Raw genomic sequence first — 27,460 nt, forward strand, 5'->3', positions numbered from 1 at the left:
GATAAACAAATCATTAAGCCAGGTCACCAGGGACAGACAGACAGATGGATGGACAACCTACTTTTTTGTTGTTGATTTTTTTTGGGGGGTTGCCATAGTGAGTCTTTTGCATATAATCAAACAGATTTAAAGATTGTAAAACAGAATATAATGTAATGGAACATTTTGAGGTATTTTTGACGTTCAAATGGGTTTATTGTTATCAATTACGCCAATAGGGGGCGATATTGTACCGTGAGAGGCAGGTTGAAGCCTGTGTGTGTAACAAGTGAGGATATGTGGAGACGTTACATGTTCAATAAAGGCCGACAATAGCAAAGCTGGACGTGTTTTTATTATAAAGCTCCACACTTTAACAACAGTCGAGTTTATTTAGATTGGCTTCAAGAGTGTCAAAGGGCCTTCACAGATACCCAAAGCACGCGCAGGTGCTCATGTCCGTGCTTACGAGCAGGTGCTCACGTTCGTGCTATGCCCTATGATTGAGGGACTGGTGTGTCGGTACCGGGAAGCTGGACAGTCACCTCCCAAGGTGCTGTACGTTGACCGGGACTGTTGCGCTACCACTGGCCAGGGCAAAGTAAGTGTTTTTTTGTTTTGTTTTTTGTTTATGATTTTTTTTTAATGAAAATATATATTTCTTAAACACTATAACTCTACTGCTGACTGGTGGACAAGTTGGGTGTTACAATATATTTACTCGCAATGTCGGTTTCGGCGAGATAGTAGACTCAAATAGCAACTTTTGACTTGTGACGTAAACTCGGAATTGTCAACAGCTGTTGCTCTTCCGGTATAACAAGTGTTGCTCTTAAGTCGATCTTGAATCTTAACATTATTATTTTTTACTTATTTCCTAATAAAATAAAATAAAATTCAACAACAAAAAATCTGTGTAAATAAAAAAACTAATAAAAACGATCATATTTTTAAGTGCAATTCCATATTCCGCCACAAGATGAAACCTGAACTGTAAGACGTGTTATCCGACGTGCTCTTTATATACTCGACCTGACCCTTGACCCATTGCGTTGCTTCGGCTTCGCATATACTAAAATTGGAACGATACAGAGAAGATTAGCATGGCCCCTGCGCAAGGATGACACGCAAATTCGTGAAGCGTTCCTCATTTTAATTATGATTTTTTTTTTATGAAAATATCAAAAAATCCCTTTACTGCTAACTGGTGGACAAATTAGGTGTTACAGTATATTTACTCGCAATGTCGGTTTCGGCGAGATGGTAGATTCATATAGCAACTTTTGAATCTTACAATTTTTTTTTACTTATTTCCTCATAAAATAACAATTTCCGAGAGAAAAAAAATCTGTGAAAATAAAAAAAATAAACAAAACATGATTATATTTTAATTGCAATTCCATATTCCGCCACAAGATGAAACCTGAACTGTAAAATGTGTTGTCCGGCGTGCCCTTTATTACCTAGACCGGACCCTCAACCTATTGCGTTGCTTTGGCTTCGCATATACTAAAATTGGAACGATACAGAGAAGATTAGCATGGCCCCTGCGCAAGGATGACACGCAAATTCGTGAAGCATTTCTCATTTTAATTATGATTTTTTTTTTAATGAAAATATCAAAAAAATCACTATAACTCTACTGCCAAATAGTGGACAAATTAGGTGTTACAGTATATTTACTCGCAATGTCAGTTTTCGGCGAGATTCCAGTATGACAAGTGTTGTTTTTAAGTCGATCTTGAATCTTATGATTTTTTAAACTTATTTCCTTATAAAATAACAATTTCCTAGAAAAAAAAATCTGTGAAAATAAAAAAAATAAACAAAACACGATTATATTTTAATTGGAATTCCATATTTCGCCACAAGATGGTAGCAGTTACCCACATATAGATTCACTAAATAAACCAGCTCCATGCTTAGTGGTTGTAAGGACAGTAAAGATGATTCTAAATGTGGCTCCAATTTCCCCCCCCCACCACTTTACTTCAGTCAGTGACTGAACTGTCGTCTGTTCAATGCTCTTTGTGAGTTGTTTTAATTTAATTTCGTGTGTATGGCTGTTTGTCCCTTTTAATAAATGTCATAAAGTGTGATTGTGTGACTTCGGTTGAAACCTGAACTGTAAGATTTGTTGTCCATTGGGGCCTTTATATACAGGCCTTGACCCTTGACCCATTGCGTTGCTTCGGCTTCGCATATACTAAAATTGGAACGATACAGAGAAGATTAGCATGGCCCCTGACTAAAGATGACACGCAAATTCATGAAGCGTTCCTCATTTTAATTATGATTTTTTTTTTATGAAAATATCAAAAAAATCACTATAACTCTGCTGCCAACTAGTGGACAAATTAGGTGTTACAGTATATTTACTCGCAATGTCGGTTTCGGCGAGATGGTAGATTCATATAGCAACTTTTGAATCTTACAATTTTTTTTTTACTTATTTCCTCATAAAATAACAATTTCCTAGAAAAAAAATCTTAAGGGTTAAGATATTTGCTGCCCGCGGACAAGCGCACTCGGGAGCAGCCGCACCAAGTTTGCGAAGACGCAACGCCGGAGGTGTTGCAGGTTGATGCCGTAGATGAGCGGGTTGAGGAGGGGCGGAGCCACCATGAACAACACGGCCAGACCGTGGCGCACGCCCTCCAGGCTGCCGCCGCCGTAGCGCTCGAACGTTTTATGAAAATATCAAAAAAATCACTATAACTCTGCTGCCAACTAGTGGACAAATTAGGTGTTACAGTATATTTACCCGCAATGTCGGTTTCGGCAAGATGGTAGATTCATAGAGCAACTTTTGAATCTTACATTTTTTTTTACTTATTTCCTCATAAAATAACAATTTCCTAGAGGAAAAAAAAATCTTTGTAAATAAAAAAAATAAACAAAACACGATAATATTTTAATTGCAATTCCATATTCCGCCACAAGACAGTAGCAATTACCCACATATAGATTAAGTCGATCTTAAAACGTAATTTTTTTTAAAAAACTTATTTCCTTATAAAATAACAATTTCCTAGAAAAAAAAATCTGTGTAAATGAAAAAACTAATAAAAACAGTTATATTTTTATTGCAAATTCCATATTCCGCCACAAGATGAAACCTGAACTGTAAAATGTGTTGTCCGGCGTGCCCTTTATTACCTAGACCGGACCTTCAACTTATTGCGTTGCTTCGGCTTCGCATATACTAAAATTGGAACGATACAGAGAAGATTAGCATGGCCCCTGCGCAAGGATGACACGCAAATTCGTGAAGCGTTCCTCATTTTAATTATGTTTTTTTTTTTTATAAAAATATAAAAAAAATCACTATAACTCTACTGCCAACTAGTGGACAAATTAGGTGTTACAGTATATTTACTCGCAATGTCGGTTTCGGCGAGATGGTAGATTCATAGAGCAACTTTTGAATCTTACATTTTTTTTACTTATTTCCTCATAAAATAACAATTTCCTAGAGGAAAAAAAAATCTTTGTAAATAAAAAAAATAAACAAAACACGATAATATTTTAATTGCAATTCCATATTCCGCCACAAGACAGTAGCAATTACCCACATATAGATTAAGTCGATCTTAAAACGTAATTTTTTTTAAAAAACTTATTTCCTTATAAAATAACAATTTCCTAGAAAAAAAAATCTGTGTAAATGAAAAAACTAATAAAAACAGTTATATTTTTATTGCAAATTCCATATTCCGCCACAAGATGAAACCTGAACTGTAAAATGTGTTGTCCGGCGTGCCCTTTATTACCTAGACCGGACCTTCAACTTATTGCGTTGCTTTGGCTTCGCATATACTAAAATTGGAACGATACAGAGAAGATTAGCATGGCCCCTGCGCAAGGATGACACGCAAATTCGTGAAGCGTTCCTCATTTTAATTATGTTTTTTTTTTTTATAAAAATATAAAAAAAATCACTATAACTCTACTGCCAACTAGTGGACAAATTAGGTGTTACAGTATATTTACTCGCAATGTCGGTTTCGGCGAGATGGTAGATTCATAGAGCAACTTTTGAATCTTACATTTTTTTTTACTTATTTCCTCATAAAATAACAATTTCCTAGAGGAAAAAAAAATCTTTGTAAATAAAAAAAATAAACAAAACACGATAATATTTTAATTGCAATTCCATATTCCGCCACAAGACAGTAGCAATTACCCACATATAGATTAAGTCGATCTTAAAACGTAATTTTTTTTAAAAAACTTATTTCCTTATAAAATAACAATTTCCTAGAAAAAAAAATCTGTGTAAATGAAAAAACTAATAAAAACAGTTATATTTTTATTGCAAATTCCATATTCCGCCACAAGATGAAACCTGAACTGTAAAATGTGTTGTCCGGCGTGCCCTTTATTACCTAGACCGGACCTTCAACTTATTGCGTTGCTTCGGCTTCGCATATACTAAAATTGGAACGATACAGAGAAGATTAGCATGGCCCCTGCGCAAGGATGACACGCAAATTCGTGAAGCGTTCCTCATTTTAACTATGATTTGTTTTTTAATGAAAATATTTAAAAAATCACTATAACTCTACTGCTAACTAGTGGACAAATTAGGTGTTACAGTATATTTACTCGCAATGTCGGTTTCGGCGAGATGGTAGATTCATATAGCAACTTTTGAATCTTACAATTTTTTTAAACTTATTTCCTCATAAAATAACAATTTCCTAGAGAAAAAAAAATCTGTGAAAATAAAAAAATAAACAAAACACGATTATATTTTAATTGCAATTCCATATTCCGCCACAAAACAGTAGCAATTACCCACATATAGATTAAGTCGATCTTAAAACGTAACTTTTTTTTAAACTTATTTCCTTATAAAATAACAATTTCCTAGAAAAAAAATCTGTGTAAATAAAAAAACTAATAAAAACAATTATATTTTTTATTGCAAATTCCATATTCCGCCACAAGATGAAACCTGAACTGTAAGATGTGTTGTCCGGCGTGCCCTTTATTACCTAGACCGGACCCTCAAACTATTGCGTTGCTGTGGCTTCGCATATACTAAAATTGGAACGATACAGAGAAGATTAGCATGGCCCCTGCGCAAGGATGACACGCAAATTCGTGAAGCGTTCCTCATTTTAATTATGATTTTTTTTTTTAGGAAAATATCAAAAATATCACTATAACTCTGCTGCCAACTAGTGGACAAATTAGGTGTTACAGTATATTTACTCGCAATGTCGGTTTCGGCTAGATGGTAGATTCATATAGCAACTTTTGAATCTTACGATTTTTTAAAACTTATTTCCTTATAAAATAACAATTTCCTAGAGAAAAAAAATCTGTGAAAATAAAAAAACTAATAAAAAACGATTATATTTTTAAGTACAATTCCATATTCCACCACAAGATAGTAGCAATTACCCACATATAGATTAAGTCGATCTGAAAACGTAACTTTTTATTAAAAACTTATTTCCTTATAAAATAACAATTTCTTAGAAAAAAAATCTGTGAAAATAAAAAAACTAATAAAAACGATTATATTTTTAAGTGCAATTCCATATTCCACCACAAGATAGTAGCAATTTCCCACATATAGATTAAGTCGATCTGAAAACGTAACTTTTTTTTTTAAATTTATTTCCTTATAAAATAACAATTTCTTAGAAAAAAAATCTGTGTAAATGAAAAAACTAATAAAAACAGTTATATTTTTATTGCAAATTCCATATTCCGCCACAAGATGAAACCTGAACTGTAAAATGTGTTGTCCGGCGTGCCCTTTATTACCTAGACCGGACCCTCTTCCTATTGCGTTGCTTCGGCTTCGCATATACTAAAATTGGAACGATACAGAGAAGATTAGCATGGCCCCTGCGCAAGGATGACACGCAAATTCGTGAAGCGTTCCTCATTTTAATTATGATTTTTTTCTAATGAAAATATAAAAAAAATCACTATAATTCTACTCCTAACTAGTGGACAAATTAGGTGTTACAGTATATTTACTCGCAATGTCGGTTTCGGCGAGATGGTAGATTCATATAGCAACTTTTGAATCTTTCAATTTTTTTTTTTACTTATTTCCTTATAAAATAACAATTTCCAATAAAATAAAATCAGTGTAAATGAACCCCCCCCCCCCCCCAAACGATTATATTTTTTATTTGAATCACTAAATAAACCAGCTCCATGCTTAGCGGCTGCAAGTACAGTAAAGATGAATCTACATATTGTATTTAGTATCGTTTGTTATACTCATTCTACTTCTGCACTAGAACCACAGGGTGGTTTGGTTTCACTGTATGGCAAGTATGTGATGAGCCACTTGACTTCCTCCCCCACCGTGTCTGCATTCCCGGGTGGGGGCTGTGCAGCAAGAGGCGGGGCTCTTTTGTTTGGACCAATGGCTATCTTTTAAATTTGCATGATCTTCCGGGCAGCCAATCAGCAGTCCCAGCGTTTCCTGTGTTTGCAGTTAGTTTTCTGTGAATTTCTGCTTACAACAACAAATTCTTAAACTAGACGGTGTTTAAATCGATGCCGTACATACTTCTGTATGGAGCTTTGCTGCCAAATTGGTGCTTGTGTGACTTCGGTTGAAACCTGCACTGTAAAATGTCTTGTCTGGCGTGCCCTTTATATAGTAGACCGGACCCCTAACCTATTGCGTTGCTTCGGCTTCGCATATACTAAAATTGGAACGATACAGAGAAGATTAGCATGGCCCCTGCGCAAGGATGACACGCAAATTCGTGAAGCGTTCCTCATTTTAGATTCAAATATTAGATTTAAATAGCAACTTTTTACTTGTGACATGAACTCGGAATTGACAATAGTTGTTGCTCTTAAACCATTATAACAAGTGTTGCTCCCAAATCGATCTTGAATCTTAAGATTTTTTAAAATTTATTTCCTTATAAAATAACAATTTCCTACAAAAAAAAAAGTTTATATTTTAATTGCAACTCCATATTTCGCCACACGATGGTAGCAATTACCCACATATAGATTCACAAAATAAACCAGCTCCATGTTGAGCGCCTGGAAGTACAGTAAAGATAAATCTGAATGTGGCTCCAATTTCCATCATTTACCATCACTTTACTTCAGTCAGTGACCGAACTGTCGTCTATTCAATGCTCCTTGTGAGTTGTTTTAATTTTATTTCGTGTGTATGGCTGTTTGTCCCTTTCAATAAATGTCATAAAGTGCGATTGTGTGACTTCGGTTAAAACCTTAACTGTAAGATGTGCTGTCCATTGGGGCCTTTATATACGGGACCTGACCCTTGACCCATTGCGTTGCTTCGGCTTCGCATATACTAAAATTGGAACGATACAGAGAAGATTAGCATGGCCCCTGCGCAAGGATGACACGCAAATTCGTGAAGCGTTCCTCATTTTAATTATGATTTTTTTTTTATATGAAAATATCAAAAAAATCACTATAACTCTACTGCAAACAAGTGAACAAATTAGGTGTTACAGTATATTTACTCGCAATGTCAGTTTTCGGCGAGATAGTAGATTCAAATGGCAACTTTTGACTAACAAGTGTTGCTTTTAAGTCGATCTTGAATCTTAAGATTTTTAAAAACTTATTTCCTTATAAAATAAAAATTTCCTAGAAAAAAAATCTGTGTAAAAAAAAACAGTTTATATTTTAATTGCAACTCCATATTTCGCCACACGATGGTAGCAATTACCCACATATAGATTCACAAAATAAACCAGCTCCATGTTGAGCGGCTGGAAGTACAGTAAATGTAAATCTGAATGTGGCTCCAATTTCCATCATTTACCATCACTTTACTTCAGTCAGTGACCGAACTGTCGTCTATTCAATGCTCCTTGTGAGTTGTTTTAATTTTATTTCGTGTGTATGGCTGTTTGTCCCTTTCAATAAATATCATAAAGTGCGATTGTGTGACTTCGGTTAAAACCTTAACTGTAAGATGTGCTGACCATTGGGGCCTTTATATACTGGACCTGACCCTTGCCGCATTGCGTTGCTTCGGCTTCGCATATAGTAAAATTGGAACGATACAGAGAAGATTAGCATGGCCCCTGCGCAAGGATGACACGCAAATTCATGAAGCGTTTCTCATTTTAATTATTTTTTTTTTTTTTATGAAAATATCAAAACAATCACTATAACTCTACTGCAAACAAGTGGACAAATTAGGTGTTACAGTATATTTACTCGCAATGTCAGTTTTTCGGCGAGATAGTAGATTCAAATGCCAACTTTTGACTAACAAGTGTTGCTTTTAAGTCGATCTTGAATCTTAAGATTTTTAAAAACTTATTTCCTTGTAAAATAACAATTTCCTAGAAAAAAAATCGGATGTGGAAAAAAAAGTTTATATTTTAATTGTTATTCCATATTTCGCCACAAGATGGTAGCAGTAACCCACATATAGATTCACAAAAAAAACAGTTCCATGGAGCGGCTGGAAGTACAGTAAAGATGATTCTGAATGTGGCTCCAATTTCCCCCCCACCATCACTTTACTTCAGTCAGTGACCGAACTGTCGTCTATTCAATGCTCCTTGTGAGTTGTTTTAATTTTATTTCGTGTTAATGGCTGTTTGTCCCTTTTAATAAATGTCATAAAGTGCGATTGTGTGACTTCGGTTGAAACCATAACTGTAAGATGTGCTGTCCATTGGGGCCTTTATATACTGGACCTGACCCCGAACATATTGCGTTGCTTCGGCTTCGCATATACTAAAATTGGAACGATACAGAGAAGATTAGCATGGCCCCTGCGCAAGGATGACACGCAAATTCGTGAAGCGTTCCTCATTTTAATTATGATTATTATTTTTTTTTTAATAAATGAAAATATCAAAAAAATCACTATAACTCTACTGCAAACTAGTGGACAAATTGGGTGTTACAGTATATTTAGTCGCAATGTCAGTTTTCGGCGAGATAGTAGATTCAAATAGCAACTTTTGACTTGAGACATAAACTCGGAATTGTCAATAGCTGTTGCTCTTAAGTCGATCTTGAATCTTAAGATTTTTTTTTATGAAACAAAATCTGTGTAAATAAAAAATTAAAACGATTATATTATATATATTATAACGTTCCTCATTTGTATTTACTTTTTTTTATATTTAAAAAAAATATATATATATATATATATATATATCAAAAAATCACTATAACTCCACTGTTAACTGGTGGACAAATTACCACTTGACTTCTCCCCCAACGTGTCTGCATTCCCTGGTGGAGGCTCTTTAGCAAGAGGCGGGGCTTTTTTGTCTGCACCAATGGCTCTCTTCTAAATTTCTTCCGGGCAGCCAATCAACAATACCAGCGTTTCCTGTGTTTGCAGTTAGTTTTCTGTGAATTTCTGCTTACAACGACAAAATAATAACAAATGCAGTGTTTAATTTGATTCCCGACGTATTTTTTATGGAGATGTTCTGCCAAATTAGTGACTGTGTGATTTCGACTGAAACCTTTACTGTAAAATGTGTTGTTCGCCGTGCCCTTTATATACCTGACCGGACCCCTAACCCATTGCGTTGCTTCGGCTTCGCATATACTAAAATTGGAACGATACAGAGAAGATTAGCATGGCCCCTGCGCAAGGATGACACGCAAATTCGTGAAGCGTTCCTCATTTTAATTATGATTGTTTTTATTTTATTTATGAAAATATAAAAAAAAAATCACTCTAACTCTACTGCTAACTAGTGGACAAATTATTTGTTACAGTATATTTACTCCCAATGTCGGTTTTGGCGAGATAGTAGATTCAAATAGCAATTTTTGACTTGTGACAAACTCAATAGTTGTTGCTCTTAAACCAGTATAACAAGTGTTGCTCTTAAATCGATCTTGAATCTTGAGATTTTTTTTCTTATTTCCCTATAAAATAACAATTTTATAAAGAAAATCTGTGTAAATGAAAAAAAAAAAAACGATTATATTTTAATTGCAATTCCATATTCCGCCACAAGTTAGTAGCAGTTACCTACATATAGATTCACTAAATAAACCATTTCCTTGCTGAGCGGCTGGAAGTACAGTAAAGATTAATCTTTACATAATATAGTTATACTCATTCTACTTCTGCACTAGAACTACAGGGTGGTGTACTATTCTGTTTGGCTTCACTGTATGGCAAGTATGCATGAGCCACTTAACTTCCTCCCCCACCGTGTCTGCATTCCCGAGTGGGGGCTCTGCAGCAAGAGGCGGGGCTCTTTTGTCTGCACCAATGGCTCTCTTCTAAATTTGCATGATCTTCCGGGCAGCCAATCAGCAATACCAGCGTTTCCTGTGTTTGCAGTTAGTTTTCTGTGAATTTCTGCTTCCAATGACAAAATAATAACAAATGCCGTGTTTAATTTGAATTCCGACATATTTCGTATGGAGATGTTCTGCCAAATTAGTGACTGTGTGATTTCGACTGAAACCGGTACTGTAAAATATATTGTCCACCATGCCCTTTATATACTAGACCGGACCCCTAACCTATTGCGTTGCTTCGGCTTCGCATATACTAAAATTGGAACGATACAGAGAAGATTAGCATGGCCCCTGCGCAAGGATGACACGCAAATTCGTGAAGCGTTCCTCATTTTAATTAGTTTTTTTTATTTTTTAAATGAAAATATATATTTAAAAAAAAACTATAACTCTACTGCTAACTGGTGGACAAGTTCAGATTTTTCTACGTTTAGGATTGTTTACTTCTGAAAATAAGAATTTCTTAGGGAGGGGGGTCTAAATAAAAAGACGTTAAACATAAACAAGAGGACTTCAGGCATTTTACAACTTGTCTTTGATACATGTATAAATTATATGCTTAATGATGTTTACAGGAGGAAACTTTTATGTTTTTTATTAAAGAATTATAAATGTAACTACACAAAAGATGCCTCGGCCAAATCTAATATTGAATTTTATTTTTATTTAAAAAGTCGACGTTAAGTGCTGCTTTGAACACCCCTTTTTTCTTTTATCTAAGGAACTCGGAGATAAAAGAAAAAAGGGGTGTTCAAAGCAGCACTTAACGTCGACTTTTTAAATAAAAATAAAATTATAAACGTACTTAAACTGAAATTTACCGCTAATTGTTGTCGCTGACTTCAAGAAAAAGTTAAAAAAATCTAACCCCGTTTTTCAAAATTTTGTAAACAAATTTGGCGTATACAGTATATTAAGTCTCTAAGATTGGTTAAAAGACCTAAAGTACAAATAATATATAATATGCTGAAGAAATTCCCTCTTGTGTCATTTCACTTCATTTATGTACTGTCATGTAATTATTACTTTAATTGTTTTATTTTATTTTTGTTATGTATGTTATTTACAATTGTGTGTGAACATGGTATAATTTATCCTTGGATTGTTCCATTGGCAGTTATTGTTGATTTGTATAAAAAAATGATTGCTGACTGTTGCCAATTTTGTATGTCTTACTGCTTCATTCGAGAAAAAAAAAAAAAGACTTCTTCCTCCGCCGCTTCCGTGTCCTCGGGAGGTGCAGCGTGATTGGTCAAAAGTAAATCGACCGGTTCGACGCGATTGGCTCAAGCGGGTTTTCTTCGTTCTTACTTTCGCCAAAGCCGCGCGCCGATTGGCCGGTCTGTTCTTACTTTGGTCTTACTAACGTCGGAGTACAGCAGTCAAAGTTGACCATTTAAATTTTCAAATTGACAGCTACAAGTGCAGATTGACTGGTAATGCATATGGATTGCAATTCTAATGTGTAAAACATCCAATTATTTTCAGACAGAGAGGTTAGAAAATAATAGATTTTCATATTGCACTTTTTTTTTTTTAATCAAGAGGCGAGCAAGGGGCGGTGTATAAGTGAGACACGTCGATTGTGATTGGGTAACATCCGTGTTTGAAACATCTTATTGGCTGTGTTTGAAGCACGGATATTGTATCACAGCTGTTGGAACACTTTATTTAGAAAAAAAAAAAAGAAATAACATAAAAAAGTACAACAATATGCAGTGTTAAGTATTGAAAATGTTAAATCGTCCAGTGGATACGGTTGTTGCTTGGTAAATGCCCACCAATCAGAGGGCAAAGAACCAACCGTTGCTGGGCAGATTATGCTAATATATGCAATACGATCATCGCTGCAGCTACCATTCTGAGGTAAGAACAGCTAGATTTTTTTCCATAAAACGCCTTAAAACCAGGGATTTCCTCCACCGGGAAGCGCTGCGTGAGTCGCAAGTACTCTTTCCTATTGTCATTAGTCCAATGTTTGTCTATTTTAAGGAGCGTACGCGCCGATAAAGAAGATGATATTTGTCGCTAGCTCGTTCTTCGTCCATGTCTCCCGACGCTGGTAGTCCCACCCAAAATGGAGCCCGTCTTCCTCGTTCCACATTCGCCGTGAAGGGCCGGGCTCGACAAACTAGTGTGGGGGACGGGTGGGTCGACTGAAATAAGGCATTTATTTACTGCTTTATCTCACGTTTTGTTCACAATGCCAGAACGCAGTCGATGGCGCGGTGAACGATATGTTATCCGTTCCGCTCATGTCGGCCTTCCAGTGGCACTAAAAGGCCGAAATGCTAACACGGAGCGCCCGCGTTTCTACTGCGTTCAAATTTGTGGTATGGTCCGGTTGGGACCGACAACCTGCGGGGTTAAAGCGGGGGGTAAACCTCGTTTATCGATTGGGCTAATTTGATTGTTAAATCTGGCGATTTCGTTGTTTTTTCCCTCCCACGCACAGTTGCTATCGCTCACACGCGCGTTTGCATTTGGGTCCCGGCTGCAAGACGGCCTCGCCGGCAAACCTTAGCCGACCTTGGTGTGCTTTACCCCCGCTCGAGTGTGTTGGGTGATCGCTCAGCTGTGTATGATGGAGCACTCTGCTGCCGCATGCTTTTGGTGTGTTGACAACTTGTGCACCCCCCAAAAACACGTTTTGTTTTTATGCATCGCATTTTTAAGCTTATGTGTCGTCTAGTCATACAATACACCTACATGAGACTTAGTGGATAAACCTGCCGTAGACGATCTGAATTGCAAAAGTTTATTGTAATCAGCACAAGCACATACAATGTCTTAAAATTCTATTCATACCCCCTTTTCACTTTTTTACCTCCTTGGAAACTTAAATATAGGGCCCAACTGATTAATCAGCCAGCCGATTTCATTGGTAGCTATTAGCTACCTTAAAATCGTCAGAATTAAAATTGACTGTTGTAAGATTTAACAAATACTATTACTAAATTATAAAACAGTCAAATGTTCTGCCTGTAATTCATATATTTATTCTGGTAAGCATGAAGTGGCCAACAACAACAACAAAAAAACAATCAGTCAGGCCCTACTTTAAATATTTTTTTAATTTAGTAAAACAACAACAAAAAAACAATCATTCAGACCCTACTTTAAATATTTTTTTAATGTAGTAAAAGAAAAAGAAAATCATTACATTTGGTGTCGTTTACTACCATCTTGTAGCATCTAGAGTCAATTACAGTGCAGTAGAAACATTGTTTTGGAGGGGTATCAATTCTTCGGACATTTTCATTGTTCTTTGCAGGGCTTGGTCCTTATCCAACATAAATTATCTTGGCTCAATAGTCAATATAGTCAAATTCAGTGACTAAGTATGAACTCTGGGCCTCTTTAGTTGAACATGTAGCCATTATTATTCACTACATCGTTGTGTCTGGTTTAGTGTTGTTTAATTTTGAAAACCCCAAAAAATTGAAGTTGCACTCCAACTTCATTGCTTCTGTGACAATAAAGGTGCCCCTGGTGATTTCAAGCAGACTGGGGTGACAGCCGACCACCACGAGGTCGGCCAGCCGTGTTGCCATGGAAACCAAGCCGGAGCCTGCCACCGTGTGGAGTCAGTCCGCGAACACGGATTCAGCCGATTCCACACAGGTACACAAAGTCACACAGCACAGTTTAAATCAGAAATGATTGAAATAAGCACACACACTCTGTCATTTTTTTGTATTTATTGATCACATATACAAATATTGAAATGCAAATGTGCTCATCATATAGTCACATTCTGCTGTTACATTTTCGATTGGGTTATAATGTAGTGTGTCGATCGTCTTGGTTTGGGTTGTAGGTTCATTTCGAAAGTGGCACGGTGGCCCAGATAGTGTACAGCGAAGACGGTGGCGATCAGGCGGAACGCGGGCAGCAGCAGCAGGTGGTCTACACGGCTGACGGAAACTCGTACACCTCAGTGGAGTCGGCCGAGCACACGCTCGTCTACATTCACCCTGCGGATGGAACCCAGGTACGGGTGGGCTTGTTTTAAAAACAGGTGTTTTTTGTTTTGTTTTTTTAAATCTGGGGTTCTTTCATTTAGACCAGTGGGTCTTAAACTGAAAATAATTTAATCAGAAAAAATGCAATAAACTATGCGAATGATGAACTTCCTTACAGACCGTGTTTGCAGATCAACCTCAAGTGGCGTACATCCAGCAGGATGGCACGACTCAGCAGGTGTGTGCGGATGGATTGTCATTATTTTGTTTTTAGTTTAAACGCAATCATAAAGCAAACCTATGTCTCTCCCCAGGTGGCGGTTTTGCTGCCAAGCGGGCAGAACATGAACACGGCCAGTCTGCATGTCCTCAGCAATGTGGCCGAGGCACCGCAGTCCACCCTGGAGCCGGCATCCCAGGTGAGGGTTCACATTTTGTGTCAAAACGTTTAAAAAATAATAATAATTTAATCACTGAGAGGCATGAGAATAACACAGCGCTTTAATGCACTGTATAAAAAACAACCACACTCTAAATTAACTCATTCACTTAAAATGGATCTGTGACGTCTATAGCCGTCAATGGCACTCAATGATATTATTGCTAATTTTAATTTCCATACATAGGCCAATGAGTGACTGACAATGTGAGATATACATTCTAGACGTCTGTCTTGTCACACAGGAGCAACTGTCCGTGTCCAACTCGCTAGCCTCCATGGCCGACATGGCGGACCCCGCATCCAGCCCGCTTGGGGCCATAGACACCACTGACGACTCTCAAGAAGATGACGACGACGAGGAGTCGGACATCGACGACTGGGAGCCTCGTCAGCGCTTCAACCCTCACAACCTCTGTGCGTGCTGGCATCTATATTTTTTACGCAGTCACTCGTATTACGCTTTTATGAATTGAGCCATGCCATGGATAGGCAAAAAAAACAAAACAAGTGTAATTGATTCCCCCAGGGTGCGAGGAGTGCAACAATGCCAACCCCTCGGAGTGTCTGAACCACGGACCCCTGCACCCTATCCCCAACCGGCCGGTGATGTCCAGGGCTCGCGCCAGCCTGCCTCTAGTCCTCTACATCGACCGCTTCCTGGGCGGGGTCTTCTCCAAGCGACGCATCCCCAAGCGAACCCAGTTCGGCCCCGTGGATGGACCCCTGGTGCCCCAGAGGGAGCTGCAGGACAACTATATTCACTTGAAAGTGAGTCTGAGCATCCTGAGAGAGTTTTTTGCTAATGGAAAGTTCCCACATGGAAACTGTTGCTACCATAACATTTTTCATGCATGTGTTTTCTAACTTTGAGCCAAGGTACATATTTCACATTAGAAATATCTCATGGCAGATCACCAAAGAAAAAAAAAGTAAAAAAAAATAAAACTCTTAAAGGGGAAGTCAACTCATTTTTTTTGCACATTAACTCATTCACTGCCATAAATTCATAAAAAAAGATTTAAAAAAAATTCAGGGTGTCAGGCGATTATTTTTTAAAATTGTAATTAATTGCATGACTTCACTAATTAACTCACAATTAATAAAAAAACAATTATATCTGTACTAAATGTACAATATAAAAAAAATCTAGGATTTCATACTCTTAACAAAAGTGGAAAAAAATATTTAACTAATAGAAATAGTTCAAATGAATTTTTGACGTTTAAAGCCGTCAATGGCAGTGAATGAATTAAAAAAAAGAAAAGATTATTAAAAATTCAGGGAGTCAGGCGATTACATTTTTTAAAGAAACATTGATGTGATCATCAGACGACAACAAGTAGCAAAAATGGCTCCTGAGATGAATAAAAACGGCTGGATTTTGCTTCATAACTCATATTTTGATACATGGCTGCCATGCATAGATGACTAAAGATACATTATTTGTAGTTAGGAAAAGACAAGCATTTTTTTTCAAGCATGTTTAGATGTGTAAAATGGCTGCAGCTGTATTTTGTCAAACAATCGTTCGCTACTGACCATTCCGTTGCGGCCACAGCTTTGCGTGCTGGACGCGGAGAAAGACAGCGAGAAGTCCGAAGATACGTGGCTGGACTTGTCTGACGAGGACAACTGCAACTGGATGATGTTCGTGCGGCCCGCTCAGAACCACCTGGAGCAGAACCTGGTGGCGTACCAGTATGGCGCCGACATCTTCTACACCACCATCAAGAACATTGAGCCCAAGCAAGAGCTCAAGGTTGACGATGCGTGATATCGAATATCGCTGATCACGTCGTTTTTAGTGCAGATGTTTTATCTAAAACGTATATTTGTGATTCTTTTGCAGGTGTGGTATGCAGCCACATATGCAGAGTTTGTCAATCAGAAGCTCCACAGTGTTACAGAAGAAGAGAGAAAAGGTGAGCGTCATCATCTTGACGTTTTTTTCCTTTGTTAAAATATCTGAAAGTGATGAGTGCGCATAATAAGCTAGTTTACTTGAAGAAAAAAACATCAATGGTGAGTTTATTACCAGCTCCGCTTTGCAATAATGACTTTATTTTTGTCCTTTTTAAGTGACCCAAAACTTTGGGCATTTTTTTACATGTTTGATTATTGGTACATGGAAGTCAGACTTTCAACAACAAATAAGCGCTAATTCAATTTGAAATATCGAGGCAAAATTGAATTTGTTCAGCCCGAGTCCTTATCACACTGCATGACATTAAAACAGCTTAAAGCAAAGGTTGTTTGTATAAATAACGGCCAGCAGGTAGCAGCAGAGTATAAGAGACCAACCAGGTCCATGTTGCAACAAGCTTTTTTTTCAGGTTTGTGAATAATGATGAAACTTAGCTATATTCTATTGTTAATTGCTGCAAAATGGAAACAGATACAGGTATACTTTTTTTTCCTGATGAAAGAAGAGACTCAAATCTTTCTTTAGGCAAGTTCCATGTTTTTATAGCAATAGAACAGAATAGTCTGTGGACCTTGCAAAATCAGTTAAAATCCAGTAATACAGCTGGGAGCAAAGGGGGTTGCTTCAGTGAAAGTGGCTGGGAGTGAATGATTTAACAATATGTACGTTGCTTTCACATTTACCATTGCACTAAATAAAATAAAATAAGCAAACGTAAGGAGATGAATAAATGTCATGTATTCAAACTTTGTGTAAGACAATATGCTGACTTAAAAAAAACAACAACTTAATTCTCGGTTACTTTTCTATTTAAACTTATAAATAAATAAATGTCCTACTTAATGTTATTACCATTTGTGTAACCTTGAGTAAAAAAAAAAGAAAAAAGAAAATCAATTGGCCAGGTTTTGTCATTTTTGACATTTTCGATTATAGGTACATGGAAGTCGGACTGTCAACAACAAATAATCGCAAATTAAATTTGAAATATTGAGGCAAAACCGAAATTGTTCAGCCCGAGTCCTTATCACACAGCATGACATCGATAATGTTCACGTGGAGTGCAGTGCTCGTCGCCCATTCTGACTTTCCTTCAGTTCTGCGGGAGCAGGAGAAGAACTGGCCGTGCTACGAGTGCAACCGGCGCTTCGTGAGCTCCGAACAACTCCAGCAGCATCTCAACCTGCACGACAACATGATCTACTCTGTTGGCAGGTACCTTTCTCCTTCATTTTGCGTCCCCTGGCTGTTGATCATAAATGAGAACGCTTGTTGCGGGGGGTCACTCCTCCTCGCCCTCCTTCACCAGGTCCAGAGGTCGTGGCCGAGCCAGGGGCAGGAAGAGATTTGGGACGGGGAGGAGGCCGGGGCGACCGCCTAAATTCATACGTTTGGATGTGCCGGTTGAAGATGACATGGACAAGACAGCGGTGAGTAGTAATTGTTTTTTTGTGACTACGCTTGACATTTGCACACCTGTCTCAAATCATCTTTCCCTATTAAAATGAATGTAAATGCCTTTGCAGTGATATTTTTTGATTATTATTTTTTTGCGTGATGTCAGAAATGTCTGTTCGACACAGGGTAATAATAGTTTAGGATTTTTCATCATAATTAGTTTTTATTTCATTTTTACTTCTGTTTATTTATTTATTTGAATTCAGTTTGTTTTAATTGCTTTTTAGATCGGGTTTGTTTGTTTCCATTAGTGTGATTTATTTTATTATTTTTTTCTTTTTAATTTGGTATTAGTTTTAGATTTTTGGGGGATGGAGTGTTTGCCCAACGTAAGAAAAAAAAGCTTACTGTAATAAAATAAAGTACAATTCCCAAACGATATTTCAACCTTCCTCCGTTTTTTTTTTCGTTAAAGGGGAAGTCAACCCCAAACATTTATTTACAGTAATATGTTGTATGTGCTCCCACTAGCATAAACACGGCATTCTGATTAATATTGTGTTTGTGAAATATGAGTTGAGCACCAAAATCTACCCATTTTTACCTATCTCAGCGGGCGGCCATTTTGCCACTGGCTTGAAAATGACATCACAGATACTCAGCGAACAACCAATCACGGCTTACCTTTTTTCTGAGTCTGGTCGTGTGAAGTTTACAAGCTGAGTTGTGATCGATCGCAGCCTGAGCACTGAGCAGCTGTGATGTCATTTTCAGTGGACAGCAAGTAGCAAAATGGCCGCCCCCTAAGATGGATAAAAACGGGTGGATTTTGCTGCTTAATTCATATTAATCAGAACACAATGTTTAAACTAGTGGGGCTGCATAAAATATATTATTGTAAAGAAGATTTTTGAGTTAGTTTGTTTCTTCCTCTAGTTTTTGTAAACTATAATAACCTTAAAGTTCGCCTCAATGTTTAGTTTGACTTGAAGCACATTATCCCCTTTGATTTCCGCAGGAGTTGCTGGAGTTGGCCGAGGCGCAGCCACTGGACGAGCCAACGGCGGCGGTTCACAACGGCATAGAGGTGACCGTGTCAGAGCCGGTCACCGAGGCAGATGGTCAAACCGTGCCCCAGGCGGTGGAAACATCCGACGCCCAACCTGCCGGCGTGGCCTTGCTGCTCCCAGCCAAGGAGGACCCCACACAGAGCGACCAGTCGGATGCTCAGCTTTCGTCTCCGGACGTGCGACGCTTGAAAATCATGCGAGTGAGACACAAACTCTTATTTTCTCACAAAATGTGTTTTAGTGTGTTTGCCTTTCAAACACTGTGTTTCTCTTCTTAATGCGGGCCTCTTTCAAAGACGGATGTACAGGTAGGTGGGACCACAAGTGGATTTGAGCCAATCAGAAGGCTGAAAAAACTTGGTCCCCTCCTTGCCTCAGTATTTTGACATAATAATAGATGCACTGTGCATTTATGCATATATATTTATTTAAATTGGTACTCATCAAATATGTATGTTTTTTTTTAAAACTCATTCAAACCTAAAAACATATAAATACATTCTTTAATACTTTGTCCTTCATTCCCCAAAACGTTTTTATACGTTGTTTTTTTATGCTAGAGCATACAGACGGCTTTAAAACAGCTTCTGACATGAAGAGGTCGCTTAAAGCAAAGGTAGTTGTTTCAAAAAACGTCCAGTAGGTGGCAGCAGAGTATAAGAGAGCAGCCAGGGCCATGTTGCAACAAGCTCTTTTTGCCAGTGTTTTCAACAGGTTTGTGAATAATGATGAAACTTAGCTACATTCTATTGCCAATTGCTGCAAAATGGAAACAGATACAGGTATATATATATTTTTTTCTGATGAAAGAAGAGACTCTAATCTTTCTTTTGGTAAGTTCCATGTTTTTTATAGCAATAGAACAGAATAAATAGTCTGGACCTTGCAAAATCAGTTAAAATCCAGTAATACAGCTGGGAGCAAAGGGGGTTGCTTCAGTGAAAATGGCTGGGAGTGAATGAGTTAACAATATATGTTGCTTTCACATTTACCATCGCACTAAATCAAATAAAATAAGCAAATGTAAGGAGATGAATAAATGTCATGTATTCAAACTTTGTGTAAGACAATATGCTGACTTAAAAATAAATAATAATTCTGGGTTACTTTTCTATTTAAACTTAAATAAAATAAATACATGTCCTACTTAATGTTATTACCATTTGTGTAACCTTGAGTAAAAAAAAAAAAATCAATTGGCCAGGTTTTGTCACTTTGATTGACGTTAACCATAATTCGATAACTAAATAAAATTGTTGCCATCTGCTAACTACAGTATATAACCTTGTATTTAACTGGAAAAAAAATATTTATATTTTAAATACCTTCATCTTAAAACTTGTGAAAAACATCCTCACCCGTCTCCCTCCGTGTGTTGCCAGAACGCGGCACTGCAGCATCACTTCATCCGAAAGAGCTTCCGTCCCTTCAAGTGCAAACACTGCGACAAGGCCTTCCGCGAGAAAGACAAGCTGGAGCAGCACCTGCGCGTGCACGGTCGCGACACCTTCGTCTTCCCGTGCCACCTGTGCAGCAAAACCTTCGTGACTGACACGGCGCTGGACGACCACCTGCTGGTGCACTCCGAGAACCGCTCGTACGCGTGCCTGCTGTGCGCCGAGACATTTGAAAGGCTCGACGCGCTCAGGGACCACATCGAGATGCACGCCGTCGACGGCGTCTTCACCTGCCCGTCCTGCAAGAAGACCTTTCCCGACTTTATCCAGGTCAGTGTTCCAATGCATGAGAGCTGCGTATCTCGCGAGACTTTGACCCACTGAGCATTCGTGAGGTGTGCCGGAAGAGTTCCAGGACAGGTCTCAAAAAGTCTTTAATTTCCCACCAGGTGAAAAAGCACATCCGCTGCTTCCATTCCGAGAAGATCTTCCAGTGCCCCAACTGCGACAAGGCCTTCTGCCGGCCCGATAAGCTGCGCCTGCACATGCTGCGCCACTCCGATCGCAGGGACTTCCTGTGCTCCACGTGCGGCAAGCAGTTCAAGGTGAGGCCGCAGCGCGCCGTGTTTGAATCCTTAGTTGCAAGCGTACGTATTACAATCGTGGGTTCTCACACTGCCGTCTTGCAGTCGCTTGGCTGACTGTAAAATAATTTGCAATAAATTATGGTTGTATCGTTTTTGAGAAAGTACATGTTCTGTGGCCATGAGCAAAGCCATATTACAACTGTAAGAAGCCCTTTAACCCCCCCCCCCCCAAAAAAGGCATATATTTTGGAGAATATAGTCTTATTATTATTATTTTATTATTTACTATTTAGATTAAAACCTCCAGAATAAAATGTCATATAATGTTTTTTTTTCTTGTGAAGATAACTTTTTTCTATTAAAAAAAAAAATGGTGCTGTAACATTTTGAACGTTTGACTTATTTTAAATGTTTTATATTGCCAACTTTTTTTTCTTTTTCTTTTTTAAATTCCTATGACATTTAGATGTACACGTGGTAGTTATGTGTATCAGCTCTGATGTTCCGCATTTTGACGAATATCGGCATTGAGCCTTTTTAAAAATCTGACAGCCGATAGTAGATCAATTTGAAACGGTTTTAACTTCAGGGAACTATATATTTTTTAAATTTCAGTTAACTTTATAAGAGATGCAGTTGACCATAAAAAAACTCTTCACCTTCTGTTTTTGTTTGAAATGAAAGCTACTGAACGTAAAATATTCAATTTCAATTCGCTACTGCCACCTGTTGATGGAAAATTAAACTGCACATACCAGTCTTCACGTACACAAAGGACACATGACGTCACATCCGCTGAAAGAGGGTGGGAAATTTGAACCCGAATCCAGTCTGAAAACTATTGGCCAAAGTATTGCAAGAGCACCCATTGTGAACAGCTAAGGTATTAATCTACTAATTGAAAGATTTTCAGTTATAAATAGTCAGGTAAAAAGGCTTTTGGACAGATTGTTACAGAGAGCAGCTTTAAAACGAAGAAAAGGGAAAGTTTTTAACATTGCAGATATTTTTGGCTAACTTTATTTACTATTGAAAACAATAGGGAGTTTGGGAGTGCCTGAATTTCTGTTAGAATTTTAAAACAAAGATGTCTTTTGTCCAAGATTAAAAAGAAGGGGGTAAAAACATTTTGCACATCGGAAAGGTTGTTCAATAAACATATGCTTGAAGAAATTAAAACAAACGTAAGAAATGAAGTTAGTATTTTTATTTTATTTTTTTATTTTATTTTATTTATTTATTATCATTTATTTTTTTTTAAAGAAAAAAAAATGTTTTTTATTTTATTTTGATGCCAATGAAAGTGATTATCTGCTCCAAATATCTGCTATCAGCCTCCTTGACTACTCGTGTTTGATATCGGCCCTGACAAAAACATATCGGTCTGTCTCTATGTAATTGCCGTTAGAATTACGGGCAGGGAAAAAGTTTAAGGACCCCTGTATTGCATGACAGACTGTATATTTTCCCAGAGAAAAGATAAGCTGCGGGAGCACATGCAACGAATGCACAATCCCGAACGGGAGGCCAAGAAGGCCGAGCGCATCCAGCGCTCTAAAAGCCACAAAATGAAGACGCCCACTACCGACTTTGAGAGCTTTGTGTTCAAATGCAGACTTTGCATGATGGGATTCCGACGCAGAGGGATGCTGGTGAGCCTGGAAACATCACCATCGCGCCATGAAATGATAGCCAGCATAATATTTATTCCTTCTTGCCGCAGGTCAATCATCTGTCCAAGCGTCACCCTGAAATGCGCGTTAACGACGTCCCCGAGTTGACGCTGCCCATCATCAAGCCCAACAGGGACTACTTCTGCCAGTATTGTGACAAGGTGACCAGACTATCCATTTTGTGGTGCACTTGTCCTCGTTAGGTGTTCCTGTACGCTAACCTTGCCAACATTTAATAATCATCTTTTTCGCAGGTGTACAAGAGCGCCAGTAAAAGGAAGTCGCATATACTGAAGAATCACCCGGGGGCGGAGTTGCCCCCCAGCATCCGCAAGCTGCGCCCGGCCGCTCCCGGCGAGCCCGACCCCATGCTGACCACGCACACGCAGCTGGCCGGCACCATCGCCTTCGCCCCGGTCTGCTGCCCGCACTGTGCCAAGCAGTACAGCAGCAAGGTGAAGCTTTTGATCTGAAATGTTTACTATTTGCCAGCAAAGTGAGTTGAATTGAGTTTGCTGTACTGCCAGCTCACAGCGCTGCTCACATCTCAAGTGTAATGTCGGTTTGTATGTGCCCCAGACTAAAATGGTGCAGCATATCCGGAAGAAGCATCAAGAATTTGCTCAGCTGGCCAACACCATCCAAGCGCCACTGGCGACTGCCGTCATCAGCGGCACGCCTGCCGTCATCAGCACAGACAGCGCCACCGCTGAGGCGGTCGTGGTACGTGATGCAATTTTGGGAAATAAATAAATAAATGAATGGCTTTATATATTTTATTTATTTTTGCTGTAAAGTCGACATAAGTTCAGCATTTAAGAAGTGCGAGGAAAGTGTGGCTAAAAGCACCTCATGCAAGAACTGCTTGGTGACATTTTTTTCCCCCGCAGACCACTGATCTATTAACGCAGGCCATGACGGAGCTCTCCCAGACGCTGACTACCGACTACAGAACACCACAGGGAGACTACCAGAGGATCCAGTACATCCCCGTGTCCCAGGCAGGAAGCACCATGTCCCAGCCGCAGCACATTCAGCTGCAGGTGGTGCAGGTGGCGCCGGTAAGATTGATTGAGTTTGTAGTATTTTTGTAATTCAGGGAGGAGTTTAGCCTAGTGGGAGTTTCAGAAGAAACAAAAGCTCCAATTTCAAAGAATTTCTTTTAACCCATACACCAATCCGACGTCAGCCAAATGTGACCGGTGAAGTCGGCACGTCGCGGAGAAAAATGGCTAAATACATACCACACTGACCCCGACTATTATGTACTTGGAGCGCATGCGCGAGAAGTAATTCCCCTCCATACCATCGGCGGCGGTAGTCATTATTCCTAAAGGCAACCGTAAACCTCTTTACGGTCTGTACATCCAAATGCGGAGGGTAGAGCAGGGTGATGATGCGCGGGGGGGAAAAATGGTCCAGGCTTTCCATAAGTACTGTTTATCCGCGTTCGTCACTTTTTCTTGCCCCGTGCGCTGATTCGCTAGCTAACAGCCAATCATAGTGATCAAATGCCCCGACGCAAATTCGACATGTTGAATTTTGCAGAAAATGACCCCCCCCCCCCCCACCAATACAGTACAATATAAAAATAAGTGAAAATTTACTTTGTCAGATTAATCGTGAGTTAACTAGTGAAGTCATGCGATTAATTACGATTACAAATTTTAATCGCCTGATGCCCCTAATTTTTTAGTAATCTTTTCTTTTTCTTTAAAAAAAAAAAAGATTAAAAAAAGAAGTTAACAAAAGTGGAAAAAAATGTTAAAATAATATAAATAGTTAAAATTAATTTTTGACGCTTATAGTGAATGAGTTAATATTTTTATTTGTTATTTTTCTATTATTTTACCTATTGAATTGTATTATTTTATTGACTGTTTTTAATTTTTAAAGTTTTATGTGTATGATAGTGTGCGGATCTCAATCTGCAGCACTTTGGAAACGCTTGCTTTTGTAAAATGTGCTATAGAAATAAAGTGCATTGGATTGGATTGGCATATTTTCAACAAAAAGTGTGTTCATAACTTGAAAAGTTGTTAAGAAAAGGGTCGTTTGTAACTCGAGGTTCCACTGTAATTGCTTGTTTAATTTCACATTTGATGGGCAAGCAAGCACTCCAGAGATCCAACTATTTGTATACAAGCCACTATTTTTTTTTCTTTAATTATATCCCTCCTTTTAAATCTTTAGCAACTACGGAAAGGACCTCGTGGTCACCACGTTTGTGTTTTCCCAGGCTTCCCCCCCGCACTCCCAGCAGCAGACAGTGGATGTGGGCCAACTGCACGACCCGCACGGCTACAGCCAGCACTCCATCCAGGTGCAGCACATCCAAGTCACCGAGCCCTCGGCCCCTGGGCAAGGTGTCACCCAGGTATACGCCTATAATGTGTGAAATAACAGTTGCGTCAAATCTCTTACTGTTGCACTATTTGGTACTTGACTCAATACAGGTTAGGCTTAGTCCACAATACATGACTTTTTTTGGTTTGTGAGCAAGCATCTCTGATTTATCTCCCAGGTGACGGGTCAGCCACTAAGCCCCAACTCCCAACAGACCAATCAGGAGCTGAGTCCTGCTCAGCTGACCCCCGTGACGCTGGCTCAGAACCACAGTCTGCAGGCCAGTGGTGCACCTCAGCAACAGCCACAACAGCAGCAGCCGCAACAACAGCAGCAGCAGCAGCAGGGAGCAGTGCAGCATGCTTACATACCTGGAAACTGGAACTACAGAGGCTACCGTGAGTCCAGCCTGAAGCGCACACACTCACGACTTCCTGTCATGTGACCATTTATCTATGATCTCTTCTAGTAAGCAGTGCTGGCGGGTTTGTTTTGGTACAGCATGGTACTACTAAAGTATATTCCAGAGTCTGTACTTATAAAAAAAAATAATAATAATAAAAAAATTAAAAAAAATCAGTAAATGAGTTTAACCAATACTTGGCCCGAGATATTTTTCCAAGTATCTGTACTTCTACTTAAGCAGCCTCCGAGATCCAAATGATGACACTGCCCCACGCTCAGTATGTCATCGCCGAGGCCGCCACGCCGGTATCCGGAGCCAACGGCAACCAGGCGAAAACGGTGAGTAGATGCCAAACCCAAGGCGCGAAAGTCCCTTTCCTTGAGAGAAACAGACGGAGAAAAACAAAGCCAGCATAGAGGAATAGGGGTGGGACGGAAGATTGCATGATGATGCAATCAGTCAGATCTGCCAATCGGGTTCATTTTTTTTATACACCGTAATTGGTCATCAAACAATAATGAAATGATAGAATATACTTTTACTACAGTACAATGCTCAAATAATAATAATGATTTTGAGTTGTTCAACAGGATTGTTTTAAAAAAATACGCATGAATCAGGATTAGACAAAATTGAGGGTATCCTTAATTTAATATTTTGATGTACAACCAAGTAAATTTTTTTTGGGTAGTTCAAAAAACGTTTTTGTTTTTTTACTGTATTTAAGCGCAGTGTCATGTTCAAACTGATTATGATTATATTTATTATGAATGCCAACTAATAGGGGTGTGCCCAAAAATTTATTATTATAAGAATCGCGATTCTCATTTAGTACGATTCAGAATCGATTTAAAATGTCCCAAAATCGATTTTATTTAAATTATTTTATACTGTCTTCCCTTTGTTTGTGTGCCTTTATTGGGAGGGCTGTTTATGTTGTACCCGATTTAGCCACTTAGGGGCAGTGTGGTTCCACGCGGTCTGATACACTGTTAAGTTGTAGCCACATTAGCGAGTAGAAGGAAAAAGTCACGATCAAGTTATTCCAATAAAAGGTTTTTTTTTGCAGCGTGGAGCCGTTCTTTTGAGTGACAAAAGTGCCGCGAGTAGCGCACTAATTAGCATTAGCGAGTCAGACTGGAGTAGATCATTACGATTCCTTGAACATCTATAAATTGAAGCAAAAATCAGTTAATCAAATCATTTTGAATCAAAAATAGTTTTTTTTTAAATCAAAAATCTATTCTGAATCGAGTCGCACACCCAAAAAAATCGGAATCGAATCGTAAGACATTCAAAGATTTCCACCCCTGCTAACTAACCATATTTTCAACTTGGTCCCTCCAGACGCACTACGTCATCTCTGAAGGTCAGACGGACTTGGATGCCAAACCTTCGGGTCCCGTCAACTCGGGTCCGAACCACGGCGAACACTTGGAGCCGCCGGCGAGTCAGCAAGCCACCACGCAGTACATCATCACCACCACCACCAACGGAAGCGGCGCCAGTGAGGTCCACATCACCAAACCCTAAAACCCCCTGGACTTTGACCTACTCGCTTCCTCTCCGCCCCCAAATCTTATCCTGATTTTAAGCACGCGGACTAATAACAAAGACTCAATGAATTTAGAGGCCAAAATGAAGACCAGCACAGTTTTATGTGTTTGTAAATTATTATGTTGTTGTTGATGTGTCACACGCTGCTAGAAAAGTCAACGAATGACAAATCTCAAATTAATTTACAGCTTTATGAACATCATGGCCTGCTAAGTGGAAAGAAAATCTTTTATTCTTTTGAAGTATCCAGAAAAGTCATTTATTTGTGAATGAAAACTGGGACACAAAATGAAAATCTTCCAGTTTTAATTGCAGTCGTCGAGTTTTTGTTCAAAAAATGGTATACAATGAACCTCGCATGTTCGCTGGGGATAGGAATAAAATGGCAAAAGTCAGAAGAAAGGTTTCTAATTACATCGAGATGCTACAAGATAGCGTCGAAGCACTATT

General features: G+C 38.7%; 1 protein-coding gene and 14 non-coding genes across 26 annotated transcripts; all 15 read left to right on the forward strand.

The window, feature by feature from the left end:
* The first annotated feature begins 421 nt into the window (after positions 1-421).
* prdm10 (PR domain containing 10) lies at positions 422-27,319 on the forward strand. Of its 12 annotated transcripts, none has more exons than XM_086081467.1 (23): positions 422-580; positions 13,729-13,869; positions 14,066-14,239; positions 14,389-14,448; positions 14,525-14,629; positions 14,895-15,066; positions 15,179-15,420; positions 16,211-16,411; positions 16,502-16,574; positions 17,674-17,791; positions 17,886-18,006; positions 18,993-19,244; positions 20,427-20,771; positions 20,891-21,046; positions 22,501-22,680; positions 22,752-22,862; positions 22,956-23,156; positions 23,281-23,424; positions 23,592-23,762; positions 24,941-25,078; positions 25,226-25,445; positions 25,691-25,791; positions 26,801-27,319. In XM_086081467.1, exons 2-23 carry the CDS (start codon positions 13,798-13,800, stop codon positions 26,984-26,986), a joined length of 3,543 nt encoding a protein of 1,180 aa, XP_085937593.1. In that variant the 5' UTR covers positions 422-580; positions 13,729-13,797; the 3' UTR covers positions 26,987-27,319. The 12 variants fall into 12 exon arrangements, with proteins under 12 accessions (XP_085937593.1, XP_085937588.1, XP_085937599.1 ...); XM_086081462.1 differs by lacking the exon at positions 422-580 and adding an exon at positions 11,992-12,111; XM_086081473.1 differs by lacking the exon at positions 422-580 and adding an exon at positions 11,992-12,111 and having other exon boundaries at positions 25,694-25,791.
* On the forward strand, positions 1,029-1,134 carry LOC147171578 (U6 spliceosomal RNA). Its single transcript, XR_015095679.1, has one exon. It is a non-coding gene; the product is annotated as a U6 spliceosomal RNA (small nuclear RNA).
* On the forward strand, positions 1,466-1,571 carry LOC147171579 (U6 spliceosomal RNA). The gene has a single exon (XR_015095686.1). It is a non-coding gene; the product is annotated as a U6 spliceosomal RNA (small nuclear RNA).
* On the forward strand, positions 2,163-2,268 carry LOC147171580 (U6 spliceosomal RNA). The gene has a single exon (XR_015095689.1). It is a non-coding gene; the product is annotated as a U6 spliceosomal RNA (small nuclear RNA).
* LOC147171581 (U6 spliceosomal RNA) lies at positions 3,162-3,267 on the forward strand. The gene has a single exon (XR_015095672.1). It is a non-coding gene; the product is annotated as a U6 spliceosomal RNA (small nuclear RNA).
* Positions 3,776-3,881, forward strand: LOC147171582 (U6 spliceosomal RNA). Its single transcript, XR_015095684.1, has one exon. It is a non-coding gene; the product is annotated as a U6 spliceosomal RNA (small nuclear RNA).
* LOC147171583 (U6 spliceosomal RNA) lies at positions 4,391-4,496 on the forward strand. Its single transcript, XR_015095674.1, has one exon. It is a non-coding gene; the product is annotated as a U6 spliceosomal RNA (small nuclear RNA).
* LOC147171584 (U6 spliceosomal RNA) lies at positions 5,003-5,108 on the forward strand. Its single transcript, XR_015095687.1, has one exon. It is a non-coding gene; the product is annotated as a U6 spliceosomal RNA (small nuclear RNA).
* LOC147171585 (U6 spliceosomal RNA) lies at positions 5,784-5,889 on the forward strand. The gene has a single exon (XR_015095675.1). It is a non-coding gene; the product is annotated as a U6 spliceosomal RNA (small nuclear RNA).
* Positions 6,640-6,745, forward strand: LOC147171586 (U6 spliceosomal RNA). Its single transcript, XR_015095676.1, has one exon. It is a non-coding gene; the product is annotated as a U6 spliceosomal RNA (small nuclear RNA).
* LOC147171587 (U6 spliceosomal RNA) lies at positions 7,272-7,377 on the forward strand. The gene has a single exon (XR_015095680.1). It is a non-coding gene; the product is annotated as a U6 spliceosomal RNA (small nuclear RNA).
* Positions 7,979-8,084, forward strand: LOC147171588 (U6 spliceosomal RNA). Its single transcript, XR_015095685.1, has one exon. It is a non-coding gene; the product is annotated as a U6 spliceosomal RNA (small nuclear RNA).
* Positions 8,681-8,786, forward strand: LOC147171589 (U6 spliceosomal RNA). The gene has a single exon (XR_015095677.1). It is a non-coding gene; the product is annotated as a U6 spliceosomal RNA (small nuclear RNA).
* LOC147171590 (U6 spliceosomal RNA) lies at positions 9,513-9,618 on the forward strand. Its single transcript, XR_015095678.1, has one exon. It is a non-coding gene; the product is annotated as a U6 spliceosomal RNA (small nuclear RNA).
* Positions 10,476-10,581, forward strand: LOC147171591 (U6 spliceosomal RNA). The gene has a single exon (XR_015095673.1). It is a non-coding gene; the product is annotated as a U6 spliceosomal RNA (small nuclear RNA).
* Positions 27,320-27,460: the final 141 nt, after the last annotated feature.

This window comes from Leptonotus elevatus, chromosome 7 (genome assembly GCF_054856555.1).
Source record: "Leptonotus elevatus isolate MCC_2025b chromosome 7, RoL_Lele_1.0, whole genome shotgun sequence".
Taxonomy (NCBI): Eukaryota; Metazoa; Chordata; class Actinopteri; order Syngnathiformes; family Syngnathidae; genus Leptonotus; species Leptonotus elevatus.

Excerpts from the sequence above, each read along its gene's own strand:
- prdm10 (XM_086081467.1), top strand. The coding sequence starts at position 13,798 with ATGGAAACCAAGCCGGAGCCTGCCACCGTGTGGAGTCAGTCCGCGAAC. Across the intron at positions 22,681-22,751 it reads TCCGACGCAGAGGGATGCTG|GTCAATCATCTGTCCAAGCG; the intron begins GTGAGCCTGGAA and ends TTCTTGCCGCAG. Across the intron at positions 23,425-23,591 it reads CCACCGCTGAGGCGGTCGTG|ACCACTGATCTATTAACGCA; the intron begins GTACGTGATGCA and ends TTTCCCCCGCAG.